The following is an 18,423-nucleotide window of genomic DNA, read 5'->3' on the forward strand; positions in this document are numbered from 1 at the left end:
AAAGACTCAGAACTTAGCAAACAACAAAACTCAAAATCTGAAAGGGGCCTTCATTGTTAAGACAATTAGAGATCTATAAAGAATCTCTTCAACAAATGACATTGGACACAGTTAGATTAATATGAATAGCATCTCTACGGCTAGTATGTGAGATGGGGGTCAACATGTAGAGAGGCCACCTCCAGAATAGTCCCCTGTATGCAAGACACTTCCAGAATATTACGAGCAGACATCCTTGAAATTATCAAAGTATTTGCAGACTAATATCGCTCCTTGTATAACTCCAGGCCCATTCCCAAGACAGAGCATCTGTCTCTCCTGATAGGTGACCTTTCCCTTTAAGGTCTATCCAATGATCTTTGGAACAAGCTTGAATCTTCACTCACTGAAGATGAGTTTGTAGCGCCTTGGCTGGGATGCAAACTGGTAAGACCACAGGTCCAACTGATTCCCAATGGAGGTCTTTATGCAGAGTGCATTGCTTCCGTCATCTCTCCTGCTGTATGTTGGAAGATGTCAGGGTGAATATGTCTGTGCCTGAAGGTCTCCAATCAGCCACACTGACAGTCCTACTTAAACCGGGCAAACTTCCCGACCTCTGTCAGGTGTTTAGGCGAGTCTCGTTAATTAAGTTAGAAGCCAAGGTCCTCACCAAGGCATTGGGGGTAATTGGATCCTTGATGCAGATACCAAACTGGCTTCATGAGGCACTAGACATTGCATCCAAAGACTTCCGACTTCACTGGTGGGAATGCATGACTTTTCTGGCCCCTGTGCATAAATGGTCATTGATTGTGTAAAGGCCTTTGATTCTCTGGACTGGCCTTCCATGCAGCAGGTTCTTACTCGATTGAACTTCCGGCTGTACTTTCTCTCGTACATAAAGTTATTATATAATCATCTGTTGTCCCGAGTTAGGATCAGTGACATTTTTTTCTCTGAATTTGAAATAAAGAGGGGAACACTCAATCAAGGATTTATATAGCGCTGCTAATCAACAGGTAGGGTATCCACGCGCTTGCAGGATCCAACAAGCTCATTTGAACTACCAGGTTTGAGTGCTTTTTGGAATACCGGAAGTGCAGTGCTTGTCCGGAGATGCAAGGGAAGGCTGTTCCAGGTCTGTACCGGAATGTTGTAGAGGGAGCTTTTTCTGCTTCAGCTTCGGGGGATGCGGGCATTTGGGCTTGTAATTGGAAAGCGGAGTGTAATCTTCATGACGGTTGGTGGAAGTGGAGGCAGTGGTTTATGTAAATGTAAATGTACATGTATTTATATAGCGCAAATCACCGACTTGGTATCTAAGCGCTTGCTTAGGGAACCCGTCCTGGTATTCCCCTGTGAGATACCCCCGGCAGGGTATCCACAAGGTGAAAGCCAGGCATCCCACCGCGAGGGGCCGTTGTGGAGATTAAGCAAGCTATTGCCCAGAGTCGCAGAGTGTGAACCCATGAATCGAGTAGGCACCGGAGCGAGAATTGTCGAGTCTGTGGACATTTTCGGACTCAAGACCCGCCGAGCCGGGAATTGAACCCTGGTCCCGGGCTGACCTCTGCTTCCAGGTCTGCCTCCTCTAACCAGTGAGCCACACTATGTAGGCGGGTCCTTGTTTGTGTAGGGTTTTGTATGCGTGGATCATCAGCTTGAATTAGCATCTCTTCTGTATTGGGCGCCTGAGGTGACGTGTGATGTGGGTTCTTTGGGGGAGGTTGGGGATGAGTCTAGCTGCAGCGTACTGTATAGTTTGAAGTCTTTGAAGGAGGTGTGCAGCAATGCCTATTTAGAGACGTTTCCATCGTCCAATCTGCTGGTTATGAGGGCCTGTGTCATGGTACATCTCGTGTGCAGGGGTAGCCAATTGAAGATTCCCCTTAGAATTTTCAGCATGAGGAGGTAGGCGGAGGAAACGGCGTTGATCTCTGATTTCATGGTGAGTTTGTTATCGGGACGATTCCGAGGTTTTAGGCTTGATTGGTGGGGGTGGGTGTGGTCTTAGGTCTGGGAGCCACCAGAAGTTGTTTCAGGAGTTAATGTTGTTGCTGAAGATCAGTACTTCCGTCTTGTCCGTGTTGAGCTTCAGGCAGTTGTTCGTCATCCAGTCTGAGACGCTAGTCATGCATCTATGGAAGATGGTCCTGGGACATTGGTGAGGGAGAGGATTAGTTGAGTGTCATTTGCGTAGGATATGATGTTGAGTCCGTGTGCTCTGACGATGTTGGCCAGTGAGGAAATGTAGGCGTTGAAGAAAGTAGGGTTGAGGGATGAGCCCTGGGGTATGCCGGATGTGAAGGGTGGTAAGCGGACCCTCCCACTTCAGTGTGCGATATTTACTTGACTTATGGGTGTGAGGGTTGGTGTTGGTTGGATTCTATGATGCCCTTGCTAGGATACTTTGCGGTTACTAAATATGTATATTTTTCATGTATTGGAGTGACACATATCCATTTATGTACTTACTCTTCTCTGTCTGTATATTTTAAAAACTGATATCAATAAAAAGTTAAAAAAAAAAAAAGTGGTTTGGTGGACCCTCTGTGTCCTTTGGGTGAGGAAGGAGACAACCCATTTGAGCGCCTCCCCTTCTATGCCGATGTGGAGTCTTTCGATCAAAGTATGGTGGGATATGGTGTCAAAGGCTGAAAAGAGGTCCAAGAGAATCAGAGCCGCTGATGCTCCCTTGTTAAGAAAGGTTCCTATGTCATCAGGGCAGTTTTGGTGTTGTGATTGTTGCAGAAATCGGCCTGGGAGGCGTTGAGTAGTTGGTTCTGCTCAAGGTGTTTTGTGAGTAGCCTGTTAATAGAACCTTGGCTGGGAATAGGACCAAGGCGATGGGGTGCAGTTTTTGAGTTCGCTGGGGTTGGCGGAGGGTTTTTTAAGTTGTAATTTGACTTCAGTGTGTTTCCAAACATCGGGAAACATGGCCGTGGTGATTGAGGTGTTGAGCAGAGCAGTGAGTTCCTGGCCAATCTTGTGTCTTCTGAGGTTGAAGATGTGGTGTGGGCATGGGTCTGTGGGAGATCCTGAGTGGATAGAGGTCTTGATGGAGATGGTGTCCTGGGTGGAGTGCTGATTCCAGACGGTCAGTAAATAGTTCGTGTTAGTTGCGGTGATGTTGTGTCGGTCGAAGAAGTCTGTGGGTATGGGTTGGATTCTCAAGCCTCTGTATAAGGTTGCAATCTTGTCATGAAAGAAGTCTACTAGGTTGTCAGAGAGCTCTTGTAAGGGGGTGATGTTGTTTTTGCTAGCCAGGTTGGAGAACTCTTTGACGATGTTCAATAGTTCTTTGCTGTTGTTTATGCTGGTTTTGATGCTTTCAGTTAGGCAATTCTTCTTCATTGCCCTCATCAGGCGGTGATAGAGGTTGAGGGAGGTCCTGAAGGCTGTTCTCTGTTGGAGGTGTCCTTCCTGGCACACCATCTCCTCTTCAGTTGTTTGCTGTCTCGTTTTGCTGTTCTGAGTTCTTGGGTGTACCAACTGGCCTGTTTGAAGGATCTTCTGTGTCTGTTGCTCTTGATGGGAACAAGGCTGTCGGCGCAGTTGGTGATCAAGGTGTTGATGTTTTTAATTCCCTGGTCCAGGTTGGTAGCTGCAGCTGGACAGGAGGTGCTGATAGTGCCTGTCCAGCTCCTGCATCTGTGGGGGGGCGCTAGCCATCTTTGGGGGGGGCAGTGTGGAGGCTGTAGAGGCTGAAGTGGACGATGGTGTGCTTAGTCAATACGAGTTCTGTGACGTGGCTGTGATTGAGGCAGTCGCTAGAAGTGAAGATGGGATCCAGTGTATGTCATGAGGTGTGCATGGGGTCATGGACAGTTTGGGTGAATCCGAGGCTGTACATACTGTTGAGGAGGTGGGCGATGTTGTTGAGGTCGCAGAGGAAAATTTAGTCCTTGGAGTACAGGGCGAGGGGCACTACGAAGTCGGCGATGGTGTTGCACAAGCCTCTGATTGTTGAGTTGCCATCCGTGTGTAGCTCGAAGTTGAGGTGTTCCATGGGAGTGGTTGTATTGTCAGTGATGGTGGTGCACTGGACGGTTAGTAGATGATGGCTAATCCTCCTCCTGGCTTGATGAAACGCGGTCCTTGTGAGTGCTTTTGTATCTGTAGGTGGTAGCTGTGGCAATCTCGGGGACTGATGACTGGTTAAGCAAGGTCTCACTGAGGAAGTCCATGTCGAGTGTGAGAGTGACGATGAGTTCCCACAACTCGAAGGAATGCTTGCATATCGAGCATGTGTTGAGGAGTAAGCAATGGAGCAGGTGGCCAGCTTCTGGTGTGGGGTGATGAGAGGCCAGTGTGGAGCTCTGCAATGTGATCGTGGGTGTGCTGGTGCAGGAGAAGGTGCAGCTGGCGCAGGGAAACAGTCCTACCACAGAATCTGGTGCAGTGCAGCATCATTGTTTGTTTGGGTGTCCGATGTACATTGCGCGGAGGACGGCGGCATTGTATCTGCTGGGCCTGTCGTGGACAGGCGCAAAAGGATTTGCCTTAGCGGTGCTGCAGCCTTTATTATCAAGACAGGGATGACCTCTTTTTCTGTTTCTATTCTCCCTTGCCATCGAACCTTTGGCAACCTGGAACGGAGTGATGGTTTGTAAGGTAATTTCAGGGGCATTATGAAGACCACATTTTCGTGAACACGAATCACCTACTCCTTTTTTGTGATATTCCTGGTAGACTTGTGCATAAGCTGGAATTATATAGGCAGTGATCCGAACTTCATGTGAACTGGGTTAAATCCACCATGGTTCTTCTGTAGGGGTACACCGCTACGTACCAGTGGGGTGGCATTTATTTTAAACAAAACTGTATTGTTTTCAGTTAAAAACATAAAGCAATAGCCTTCAGGTTATGTTTCAAAAAATTAATAATGCACTGCGGCAGTACATAGTAAATGGATTAAATCTGAAAAAAAACATGACAAGCAAGCAAGTACAGTCTAAGTGCAAAACATATTCAAACATTGTCTGCAAGAGTCTAGAAGTCCACACTGTTGTTATGCAGAGAAAATACGACCCGTCAGTGGGGAATCTTCCAGGGGCAGATGTGAACAATCGCGTATGGGATCCGCAGTGGGGTGAAATGCGCATCACTATTGAAGCTGAATTTAAATATCATGGAATACACTTGTTGATTGATCCTGCACGCTGCAAGGAATGAAACCTGATCCCCCTAAGAGACCAAACCATAGTTGGCCATCATTATGTGAGCAAACTATCCCTCAATGTCCTTGGGGGGGATTGAACTTTGTAAAATGATCCTGCTTCCCAAACATCTCTATGCATATTTCAGAACTATCCCTAAGAAATCCCCAAACATGATCTTGACAAGTTTCGATCCAATACCATCAGTGGACAAACACTTGGGTAACAGGGACTACCCAGACTTCCACTATGAATGAACCTTTTTGGAGGAACGGAGAATGCTAAATCTGCAATATAACCCAAAGGTCCCTTTTATTCCCCCCCTCCACATTGTAGCGGTTTCTTAAATGGTGGCGGAAAACTAGTTGATGGACTTAATGGGAGGGTAAACTTGCATCGCAGGGAACATAAACGAAGCATTATAATAGTTAGAGGACCTTAGAGCATGGAACAATATTGGCATCTCACAGTGAGGCAATGTATGGGAAGTTTCTTACGTGAAATTGTTCCTTACCCTACAATCTGTAAAAAAAAAATGTTTTAACTACCTCCGAGGACATCACACCCTTGATGTTATCTTCTCTAGAGGCGGATAATACTATAGCACAGTGCATTGAAGGCTGTAACGTTCCCTCATCAAACAAATTAGGGGGTGTTCGAGACGAAATACATGTCGGGTGTTGTCTTTTGTGTGTGAACAGCCAGTGCACAGATCCATGGAGGTCTGTGTGAGTGGACAGTGCAAGGGTCAGTAATGGTAGGTAGATGGAAAGTGCACAACTCAGTGAGGAGGCTGTGTGCAGGACATCGCTCTGGGGGTCGATGTGAGTGGATAGTGCGCGTGTCAGTGGTGGTTGGTGGTTGGTGGTTGGTGGATGGGAAGTTTACAGCTCAGTGAGGGGGCTATGTGCAGTGCATCACTCTGGGAATCTGTGTGGGTGGACAGTGCACAGCCCAGTGAGGTGCTGCTTGCAGTGCACAGCGGAGTGGGTGGGCTGTGTGGCGGGCTATGCACGGCTCCTTGGAGGGCTGTGAGGACTGTGTGTGTGGACAGTGCACAGCCATTGGGGGATGTCTATGTGCTTGGGCATTACACAGCTCAGCGAGGGGCAGTGCTGGTGGGCACTACACAGCTCAGCTGGGAGCTGTGCTGGGGTAGTTCACGTTTCGGTGGGGGAGGTGGGTGCACAGTGCACAGCTCAGTGGGGAGCTGTGTTGCTCGGAGTTACACAGCTCAGTGGGGAGCTGTGGTGGTAGTAGATGCACAGCTCAGTGGGGGGCTATGTTTCTGGGGATGTTTAGCTCAGTGGGGTGGTCTGTGTTGCTCAGAGGTGCACATCTCAGTGGGGGGGCTGTGTTGCTCGGAGGTGCACAGCTAGTGGGGGAGGTAGGTGCACAGTGCACGGCTCAGTGGGGATCTGTTTTGCTCCGAGGCGCACAGCTCAGTAGGGAGCTGTGGTGGTAGGAGGTGCACAGCTCAGTGGGAGGCAGTGGTGGTAGGAGGTGCACAGCTCGGTGGGGGGCTGTGGTGGTGTGAGGTGCACAGCTCAGCGGGGGCAGTGGTAGTGTGAGGTGCACAGATCAGCGGGGGCTGTGGTGGTAGGAGGTGCACAGCTCAGTGGGGGACTCAGGTGGTAGGAGGTGCACAGCTCAGTGGGGGGCTGTGGTGGTAGGAGGTGCACAGCTCAGTGGGGGGCTGTGGTGGTAGGAGGTGCACAGCTCAGTGGGGGGCTGTGGTGGTAGGAGGTGCACAGCTCCGTGGGGGCTGTGGTGGTAGGAGGTGCACAGCTCAGCAGGGGCTGTGGTGGTGTTAGGTGCACAGCTCAGTGGGAGGCAGTGGTGGTAGGAGGTGCACAGCTCAGCGGGGGCTGTGGTGGTAGGAGGTGCACAGCTCAGTGGGGGGCTGTGGTGGTAGGAGGTGCACAGCTCAGTGGGGGCTGTGGTGGTAGGAGGTGCACAGCTCAGTGGGGGCTGTGGTGGTAGGAGGTGCACAGCTCAGTGGGGGCTGTAGTGGTAGGAGGTACACAGCTCAGTGGGAGGCAGTGGTGGTAGGAAGTGCACAGCTCAGCGGGGGCTGTGGTGGTAGGAGGTGCACAGCTCAGTGGGGGGCTGTGGTGGTAGGAGGTGCCCAGCTCAGTGAGGGGCTGTAGTGGTAGGAGGTGCACAGCTCAGTGGGGGGCTGTGGTGGTAGGAGGTACCTTGGCGGGTGAGTAGTGCGCTATGCAAGTATCAATTTTAGGTACACAGCTCAGCAGGGGCTGTGGTGATAGGAGGTGCACAGCTCAGCGGGGGCTGTGGTGGTGTGAGGTGCACATCTCGGTGGGGGAGTGGTGGTAGGAGGTGCACAGCTCAGCGGGGGCTGTGGTGGTGTGAGGTGCACAGCTCAGCGGGGGGAGTGGTGGTAGGAGGTGCACAGCTCAGTGGGGGCTGTGGTGGTAGGAGGTGCACAGCTCAGCGGAAGCTGTGGTGGTAGAAGGTGCACCGCTCAGCGGGGGGCTGTGGTGGTAGGAGGTGCACGTCAGGTAGGTGTCTGCACTCCTGTCACCTGTTAGGTTTGTACTTATAATCATATTTCCTTCTCCCCTGCTGACTGATTCCCTTTCGAGCACATTTAGATGAGAATAAACATGACAGGGAGGATGGGTATGAAAGCTGCTGCACAGTGGACATTGGAACATGAATGGCTGCATCGAATTTACTCCAGGCCTGAGGGAGCTGACAGGGACCTGCTTGCTTATGTAGGGCTAGAGGGTGCATTTGGTGTTATTTTGGTTTCAATGTTTGCTTCTCCATTCTCAAGCTATTGGGTCGTTGGAAGAGTTAGACCCATACTGGACATGCCGACAGATGTTCATCGCCACATCTGTATTCACATCTCAGTCTAACACTGACGTCACTGAGCCTCCCAGTCACTGGCCTTATCCCACTCTCCAAACAGACAGATCGCTGATTCTCCTTGGTTCAGCACCCATCCTTCCTACCAATGGGTAATCTGGTGGGAGGGAAGAACAAAGGCAGTAGAAAGGAAGGTAGGACGAGTATGCAGCCGAACAAAACACCTTTGTCTTGGTTACCTTTAGCTTCACACCTCCTGTGCCCCCAAATATGGCACCAGTCCTAGTTTGCTGTCTGAATGATAGCCTTTTGCCAAATGCCCCCATCCTCAGCTTGCACCCTAAAGATGGTAGCTCTCACTGAAAGCTTCCCAGAATCTAACCATCGTTTCTTTGATGCTGACAGAACAAGTTGAGAGCTGAGAAGCAGAAAATTGTGTCTGAGGTTGAAAAGCTGCGTCAACTCCTGAGAGATAAAGGGCAGACACTGTATAGGAGACTGGAGGAGCTGGAGAAGAACATTGCCATAGCAGAAAATGCAAGTATCTCCAAACTGTCCAATCAGATCACCTCTCTCAATGCCCTGATAACAGATCTAGAGAAGAATTGCAAGGAACCTGCATTGGAGCTTCTGAAGGTGAGACACCGCTTGGTGAATACGAGGCAATGCAGACGTACTACATTCATCGGCTGTGTGTGGTGTTGAATATAAGTGGGGAACATGCATGATCAACAGACAGGGTTCATTTACAGTGACCTCCTGAATTCTGACAACCTAACAAAACGTACAGACTAGTTCAACTAACAACTAATCCGCCTGTTCTGATGGCCCAATGCAATCTCTATTCTGAAATTCAGTATAGAGACAGTTTCAGTGTAGAGACCGTTTCAGTGTAGAGACAGTTTCAGTGTAGAGACAGTTTCAGTGTAGAGACCGTTTCAGTGTAGAGACCGTTTCAGTGTAGAGACCGTTTCAGTGTAGAGACCGTTTCTGCATAGAGACAGTTTCTGCATAGAGACAGTTTCTGCATAGAGACAGTTTCTGCATAGAGACAGTTTCAGTATAGAGACAGTTTCAAAGTAGAGACAGTTTCAAAGTAGAGACAGTTTCAAAGTAGAGACAGTTTCAAAGTAGAGACAGTTTCAATGTAGAGACCGTTTCAGTATAGAACAACCTCCTTGTCTTGTACACTGACAGCTTGACACTTTATAAAGAACATGATAGGCTGAGCCATGTGACTCCATTCAGGATATCAGTCTGTTTTGTGTCATGTGACCTCTGTACGGATGTCACAGACCGGTCTGTGACATGTGATCCTATTCAGAAAGTCAGACTGTGCTACTGTGTCACCAGATTCCGAATATCTGACTTTGCAATGTCAGGCGACCCTACTCAGAACCCTGCATTCTCTGCTGCACAATGTCACCCCTTTGCAGAATATCAAATACTGCAGGCTGTGCTGTCCTGTGAAGGCGTCCAAAATATCACAGACTCTCTGCCATGCTATGTGGCCCGTTCAAAATGTCACAGATGGTGCGGTGCCACGTTACAAAATTTAGAATATCACAGATTGCGCCCCGTCACGTGACCTAATTTGCAGACTGGGCTACATCATTTAACCTTTTGTCCTTCTTCATGTGATCCCACTCAGAATATTACAGACTGTCATGTGACCCCATTCAAAAAAAGGACAAGCTGTACTGCGTCACATGACCCCGTGGAGAATAGCGCACTGTGCTGCGTCACCTGACCCGTAAACAAATTAAGGGGAGTGAAGATGTGCTGTAGCCCTCACACAGACCTTTACACAATCTATAGAGCCCAGCTTGATTGAATCAATCTCAGAACCCCCCCCGTTGACCTGAGGAGAAGAGAATCCTTTTGCTTTACAGAACTCTCGCCCCAGGGGCACCCCTGAATGTCATGCTTTATCATAGAGTTCTTCCCTGTTGTGTTGCTGAATGGGCGTGCTACAACCTGCGAGATGCACAGGAACACTCTAATGGAAAAGGAATAGGATAGCGAGTAGGGGTAGGGTTACTCTTTAAAAGTACGTGCTTGGTAGCTCTAAGGTTTTAATATGGGCACCAGTCCGTATGATTAAAAATTGTAAAAGTTCAGATGTCCTGGGGCTGTAGTTACCCCTAGTTCCTCTTAGGGTCAACGTTTCTGTCACTTATGTTCCCAAATGCTTTTGGCTTTCATCAGGACATATTATATTACTACAACTCATATGTTTTCCATAATGCTGACGTAACTGGTGAATTTACAATACGTACGTCAAGCACACCTAAACCACCTACCTGCTGTCTATGAATGGGTATATGCTAAGTCACCTAATAGTGCTCCATGGGTACACGGAAGAGAGGCGTGCCTGTTGTCACACAGACTCCAAGGTCCCTGCTTGGCCTGCTAGCCTAAAATATCTCAGTCCGTGCCTGCCAATCCCGCTAGCTCCATCCCACCTGCCCTTATTTACATTTACCGACAAACCAGATGAAGAATAAGTTTCCCGTAGAATTGTCACATTGTTTAATATGTTTGTGGACTTTGGTACAGACGTATCAACAGTGGGTTGATGCTTTTTTTCAGTCCTGTTTATCTAACTGCAATTACACTTCGGTGGTTGTGCTCTTAAAGAGTACTTAGCTTGAATTACATCAGTCAATTAATTTAATAATGTGTTCTTTAAATTAAAATAATCCAGAGTGAAGTCAATTTTTGTTAATATAAAACATAATGTCATGACTGAGGCTGTTTCAGTTCAAGCTTTTCACTGAGATTATTTGGAGCTGCCTGTTTTAAACGAAAACGCTGTGGTGTAGTAGACACAAGGGCTTTTTCGTGAGTACAGGTTATAGCCAGTTCTGGTGTTGCAGATTGTCTGGGCAGAAATTTTCTAACAGAAACAAGAAGATTAAGGATTCTCCACTCTCCTTTATCTAAAATCCTTTTTTTATCTACAAGAGTACATGTACTTTCATAGAAGTGCATTAGGGGTATTATGTCATGGTATACTTTGAGTATAGATATCAGTTGTTACTCTGGTATATCACCACTTGTTTCTAGTGACGCAGGAGTTTTAGCAGGATATGCTGACTGTTCACAGGAACTCAAGACTTTGGGCCAGACGTACGACCAGTTTTTGCATGTGCAAACGACTTTGCGCATGCAAACACCTACATGGCCAATGTACTAACACTATTTTGTGAGTCGTAAAACATTCAGACTCGCAAAATAGTGTTTTGCGACTCGCTATTAGGAAGGGGCATTCCCTTCCTAATAGTGACTCATAAGCCATGTATGAATGTTTTGCGACCGCAATTGCAGTCTCAAAACACTCACAATTTACCCCCCTCTTCAAGATGGTGGCCTTTTTGAATGCAGTGGCAACCATTTTTAGGGGCAGGCAGTGGTCCCAGGGACCACTACCTGCCCTTAAAAAATGAAACAAAAACGTTTCATTTAAAAAAAAAAATGCAGCCTGTTTTCCTTTAAGGAAAACGGGCTGCATTTAAAAAAACAAAACTGCTTTATTGAAAAGCAGTCCCAGACATGGAGGTCTGCTGAGCCCATCAGGCCACCATCCCTGGAAGGGTCAGCCATTCCCAATGGGGTCGCAAATTGCAAGTGGCTCATTAATATTCATGAGCCTCGCATTTTGCGACCACATTGGGATTCGTAAACAGTGTCTCTGACACTGTTGTACATTGGCTTTGCGACTCGCAATTTTTCGCAATTTGGGAGTCACAAAAGCCAATGGTTATATATCTGTCCCTATAATACATGACACATTCAGAATATATCGATCTGTACTGTCATCTGTCCTCATTCCGAATTTAAAAGCTCTGCTGTCTTTTGGACCCATTTGGGATATCACAAACTCTGCTGTGTCACGTGACCCTATTCATAATATCACAGACTGTGTGTGTTGAGGTGTGAGACCCGCCCCCTAGTGTCTTCTGGGGTGAGACTCTTGAATGTGTGGTTACATTAACAGGAATGCACAACTAATTCCTAAATTTCTGCAAGAATTTAAAATCTGTTACAGAAACTAATGTCCTCCTACATTTTCTTCTGTTTTGTAGGATGCCAGAAGCACCCTGAACAGGTAAGGTTGGTTTATTGCCCTCCTCTCAGTGTGTAAGGAGCAGGCCTGGCTGCAGTGTGGAAACGTCAGTACTGAGCTCTCACAAAGCCACTCTGCTGCCGGAGCAATACCACCTCATACAATTATTATATGTAGGCCCCTCGTCTTGTTCTCAAAACATCCACTGTCTTTAAAAACTCCTTCACATTCTAAGAAACTTTAGTTGAGTTCACAACGAATGATCGCGAGGCTTGAGTAAAGTGCATGGGGCCGATTCACAGAACTAATCTGAGACAAAATCCTAAACTTACTACTTTTGGTGTTCACAGAAGGCATTTAGTAGTCTTAAGTTAGGATTTTGTCTTAAGAGAAACTTAAGTTTAACTTAACACAAAATCCTAACTTAGGGCAAAATCCTAACTTAAGACAAAATCCTACCTTAAGACTGCTAAATGCTTTCTGTGAATACCACAAGTAGTACGTTTAGGATTTTGTCTCAGATTAGTTCTGTGAATCGGCACCCTAGTATTCTGAAAATAACCCATGAGCCCAGGGAAACTCTTGTGTCCACAGAAAGCCCTTTTATCCACAGAAACTACCACACGTTTTTCACAAACCCAGAGTCCTCAAAACACCCCTGCCAATCCTCAAATGCCCCTCTTGTGATTTGAAACATCATTGGAATTGTCTGAAAACCACACACTCTCGTGAACCTGTCTCATCTTTAGTAAGGAGCCTTTGTAGAGCTGCAGAGGGTTACAGCCCTAGTTTTTAGGTCTCGGCTAAGCGCGCAGAAGCACGTTCTCGCCAGAGACCTTTTGTCGGTGTGTCTGCTTTCCAGGAGACAATTCTGGCCGCGCGCATTTCCTCTTCAAGGAGGCGATCTGAGCGGGCCACGCGAACGCGCGCTGTGGCCAGCCGCTGTCTCCTGGGAAGCTCGAAACACCACACACGCATGCGCATACACACAGACACACACATGAGCGCCCATGCATGCACGCACATACATACAGAGACACACCCCCGCACACATACACACACGTGCGCACACACACACGAATGCACCGACCCTCCCCCCGCCGTCGCACACATGCATACACACACAAGCACACACACACGAGTGCACAGAGACACCCCCCAGCCCTTTTCAACTTACCGGGCCAATTTTGGGGGACTCCGCTCTCCGCACGCGGCAGGCACCGGGCATGTGCAACACTTGCGCAACCTCCTTCTGGCGGCCCCGGGGCTCTCCACCGCTCACAGGAGCCCCGGGCCGCGAGACGCTTCCACTCCGCCTGCCTCCTCTTCCGGTCCGGACGCGGCCCCGCCCCCGTCACAGGCGACTTTGCCTGACTTCCGGTGAGGCTGCGCATCGTTCGCGGCGCTTCAACGCTCCCCCCCACCCCACCACCACCACAGAGCGTGTCTCGTTATCGTCGCTTTTTTTAAGTGCAATCGTTTTGCACATGCCACTTTTGGCTAATTTTGGCTAAATGGTATTTTGGGAGGAGAGTCCTTTCCCGTTCCCGAAACAATTAGCTTATTCTAGAGCAACTAGAATGATGTCGCAGGGACATCATTATTTTAAAAACGCAGCCTGGGTACCGGTTATTTTTAATGCTGTTTAGATAGAAACGTTTATTTTGAGCGTTCTAGTTTTATTTGGCATATTTACAAACATCGGTTTATTTTCTTCATAATATTTGTCCCAGCGCTTGTGTGGGAAACTGAAACCATGCGCCACCCACAAGCTTGAATGACCTGTACAGGAAAGGTGCATGTGCTTTCCGCTTGTTTGTTGACCACAGTAGCCACGACTCGTGACTGTACTATTTGCTCTCAGCCCCATCTCCCATAAGTACTCTGCGAAATGGTTGTGCAGGTGGGGTTTGCAGACAGATACAAAAACTTGGTGTGCTGCCCAGCCCTGCACACGCGGAGGGTGTGTGTAAACAATTATTGCTTCATTGCTGGGACAAGCCCCCTCCCGTCTAACGCAATGACCTTGTGATCTTATTCTATGAATTATTATTCTTTTTTTTAATAGAGGGACGGGTGGCTGGTGTCAGTCTCTGCAGGGTTCGGAAGCTGGGTGTTTTTCCCTCGGGGAGCTCCGGTGGCAGGCTGCACCGGGTCCCGCACACCAAGGCTCGCTCAAGGGTGAGTTTCAGAGGCCCCAGTAAATTGTATGTTCTGGTAAACACCGATTCGGCATCTGGGAAGACGGATTTACCTGCTCTGCGTGGTGCTTCCGCGGGTTGGAAGCATGCGCCTGTGTGAACGTCAAAGGGCCAGTGACTAAGGCTGACCAGGCGTCTCGCTCCTCCCCCCCCCCACTATTAGAAAAGGGGAGGAGGGAGGCGCTGTCGGGATGACCTCACCACGTTCAGCCTTGCTCCTGGACCTCAAACGCCCGAGAGGAATTTTATTGCAGCGTGCAGTTGTTTCCCCTTTCTTCTACCATGTGAACACGGTAATGCATAGCTGCACGTCAATGCTATGTGGTGCAGGCAGGATTTCTTTTGAGTGGAGCATCTATCCGATGCTGCTAATATCTTATTTACTGGTACTACATTTACTTCCCCCAGAAGGAAGAATGGCTGAGCCAGCTTTATGGGTTTCGATCTCAACATCTGGTGTGTGAGTACCACGGATGTCTGCAGCGGGTGTTTACCTCAATCAAAGTAACACAAAATGTCCCTTGACTTGACGCATGTAGGGAGAGAGTTAACTGTTATTTGCACTGTTAAAGACCGTTAGCACAAAGTGTGATGAAAAGCGAAGTTACAAGACACACAAAAGTCGAATCACAAAACGTTGTGGTGGTAACAAACAATGTGGCCCTAAACACCTTTCACCCCTGTACCATGACATGTGGGGTTACTGGGCTCGGATTGTGGGGTAAGCGAGTCCTTAAGTACACAATGATACAGTGCCAGACGTGCTTGCAGTGAGACTGTTGTACACATGGTTTGTGCTTCATTTTACACCTGTGTATGCGCTGCGTGATTGTGCTCCATGTGTGAGCTGCGCATGTGATCTCTGTCTCTAGAGATTAAGAAGCTCTCCACCCGGCACGGGTAAGATGCCTTACAGACCACTGTTAAAGGATTCAAACACTGTCGGCTTTAGTGCGGTGCGACTGGTGTCACTGCACCGGGTACCAAGCCCAAGGGGGCGCCCTGTGCATGACATGTTGAGGCCAGATAAGAGCAGCCTATAGAGGTCTATGTGCCCGCTGCATTTTTCATGGAATACTAACAACAGCATGATAACTCTGGTGGTTAATGCACTTGATGGAGAGTCTGTGATGAATCTACTCACAGTTTTGTCTCATGATAAAGTAGTACAGAGGGTCAATGTTCCCACTGCAAAGCACAACTCGTAACATGCAGAGCTCAGACTTGTATTCTCTTTTTGTTACTCGGAGTTCATAATTTATAATCCTTTGAATGTAGCGCACAGAGCAATGATATGGCATCAAAGCACTACATGCAAATTCCAAGCAGAGGTTTAGAATCCTATTGTTTCTTCCTCAATCTGTAAATATTCTAACATTGTTAAAAGGGTCATTTGGTTAGTACTACAATTATATAAGTATGACACCCCTAATCAGTTATTTAAGTTCAAATCCTGACCGTATGGGGCAGATGGTTGCACTTGGTTTGCATCATAAAAGTGACATAAACCTGCTGCAGGTAACAGGTATATAAACTTTATTGCTTGTTTCAGTCTTGGCACCGTATAATACAGTGGAGGTGAGAAATGGGGGTTGGGGATTGTACAGATATGCCGTGTAGACAGCACTTCTGCTACCGCCCTGTGAGGAGAATGATGAGGGAAAGGGCAAAAAAATGGACACACTCGGCTCTGTCTAAGTAGATTAAAAACACCTAAGAGGAAGGAACATTGCCAGACAACGCACATTCTGTCACCACAGGGCTTTCTGCAGCAAGAAATAAGGGAAGACGTGGGCAATAGCTTTTCAGCTAGGGGATGTAGCTCAGTGGTAGAGCGCATGCTTTGCATGTATGAGGCCCCGGGTTCAATCCCCGGCATCTTCAGTGCATGACTTTTTTTTTTTTTTAAAGTTGTTTCATAGATTTCATTGCAGTTTTCTTTTCCACTTGCATGCGAGAAGCAAGCACCCCTCGTTCGGCCATAGTGTTACACTCTGACGTCACATTGCCAGACAGGAGTGCTGCGCATGCGCCTTATACTCCTGCCAACAGACTGAAGCAACCATGGGCTCAGCAGCAGGGCCACGGGCGGCAGTGGAAGCTGGCAGAAATGGAAATACAGAACTCCTCTCCGGTATACGGTTCAATGTTTGTTTTCATGTATACAAAGGCATTGGTAAGATTATCAGAGGACGCAGACCTCTCTCAAGGGCTATAAATGAGTACCCCTACTGATTTCTGGGAGTTGTAGTGTGATGCAACTCAGCTGATCCAATACAATTAACAAACCTGAAATCGATCATTTGAAACAACACAGGGCATTTTGTTTAGTTCTATCGGTGGAGTCACCCGGCAAATGTATTCACATACAGTTAGCCCTCAATGCTGTGATAAGTCAATTGCTAAAATCACAGAGCTTTCACATGGTGAGAAAATGGGGCATTTTGCACAAGGACCAGCCCCTGTACTTTAAGTAAGACCAACACCTGGTGTCCCTTAGGGTCTGACTGTGTTTCAGAAGACAGGGAATAGCTGACTATGGTAACCTCCACTAACTCAATTCTCTTTTCCAACATTACAGAGCAAAAACATAAAATGTAACTAACACCTGATGAAGTTTAACATTATATTAATTAATAAGACAGCAATGAACCCCAGAATACATGAATACCATTTCTATAATTAAAATGTACTCGCCCAATTTCCCAACAAATTAAAATATCTATCGGGTTTTCAGCATTATCAAGTGTTTACACAACAAACGCTGTGTAGATGGACAGGCTCTCAGTCCACTTCTGATCTGTATGTATCTCTGTATGTAACTCTTCACTTTTTAGGTCTCGCCCTGGCGAACCTTCTTCACACAGTGAGGTGAGTAGCCGTGGTTGCTACGCTGTTGCACGTTGGCTTTAATCCTTCACTGGCGCCGGGTGAAGGTCCGGCACTGAGCCCACTGCACATTTCTTACTACCTTTCAGTCACAAACACGTATTTATAAAAAAAGCGCACTCTCTTCCAGTCTGGTGATCTCACTATGAGACAGCATACATTCTCTCTCTCGCCAATAACGTGCTATAATTGCTCTTCTTCACTATAACACTATAAAAATCCTATCCAGGCCCTTACATGACCATCATAGCATTAAACTTTAACCAAACAAATATACAATGTTTACATATTTATTTACAAACAACAAAATAGGCACTTGCAAATCATCTTCATGCGCCAATACAGAGTTTGTAAAAAAATTCATGCAACACATTGTGATATACAATGCCAATAACTCAAACTTGAATGCTGCGAGACCCATTGCATTACAAATGCTTGTTTTTTTAGTTTAAGGAGCATACATAAGGTATTGCTTGAGCCTATCTGACAGCAAGTGGCACTAGTACACAGAGTTAACTTACTAATAAAAATGAAAGTGAGCACTATATGAAAGAAACAAATTTAGAGATAATGAGGGGTATAGTAGAAAGACTTGCGGTTGGCAAAGTTATGCAGTTGTTGAGTAACAATATTTTAATACATTTGTTTTCAGACATAAAATTTCACATTCAGAGGTTTATAGGTAATGGTACATTCCTCACAGATGCTTTATGTTCGTAAGGCTGCCCCGACACATTTCACCCGCTTGTGATTAATGCTTAGGCTTGCCAAGGGAAAAGCTTCAGAGCAGTTATTTTAATTTAAAACACACCTCTACTTTATGGTAAAATGCTCACTGAACACATGTGTAAAGCAGTGTACAGCAATCCGTCAGTTAGGCCCCAGTGAGGGCATCAAAAGAAAAATGTTCATTCAAATGAGAAGTGTGTGGAGTGCCGCAGTTGTTAAAAAAAAAAAAGAAAAAAAAGAGACAATGTAAAATGGCATATATTATGTTGGTATCATTCAGTGTCAAAAAGATGCACGTGAAGGAATGGCACTTGAAGATATTGCTTGTGAAAGTAGCAGTTAAGATATCCTGCATGTACTAAAACTTTCATCACAGAAAGACGTTCCTACCTGACTGAGTCACAATGACATGTATTTGTCCAAAATACAGCTATAAATAAATCTAATGGTCATTCTAAAAGATTATACTTTATAGTTACTCCATTGATCTGCTCATTGTCTCATATTTTGTTCCTTTCATATTCCTCAGAATATTTTTTTTATTTGTACTTACTTTTAT

General features: G+C 46.9%; 1 protein-coding gene and 1 non-coding gene across 2 annotated transcripts in view; both read left to right on the forward strand.

Moving 5' to 3' along the window:
* LOC147725024 (E3 ubiquitin-protein ligase TRIM39-like) overlaps positions 1-18,423 on the forward strand; it is a 47,581-nt gene that overhangs the window by 18,371 nt on the left and 10,787 nt on the right. The window contains exons 3-4 of the mRNA XM_086966490.1: positions 8,382-8,612; positions 12,065-12,087. Coding sequence (XP_086822616.1) covers positions 8,382-8,612; positions 12,065-12,087 — 254 coding nt within the window. The remainder of the gene's footprint in view (positions 1-8,381; positions 8,613-12,064; positions 12,088-18,423) is intronic.
* Positions 16,059-16,130, forward strand: TRNAA-UGC (transfer RNA alanine (anticodon UGC)). Its single transcript has one exon. It is a non-coding gene; the product is annotated as a tRNA-Ala (tRNA).

This window comes from Lissotriton vulgaris, chromosome 4_1 (genome assembly GCF_964263255.1).
Source record: "Lissotriton vulgaris chromosome 4_1, aLisVul1.2, whole genome shotgun sequence".
NCBI classification, from domain to species: Eukaryota; Metazoa; Chordata; class Amphibia; order Caudata; family Salamandridae; genus Lissotriton; species Lissotriton vulgaris.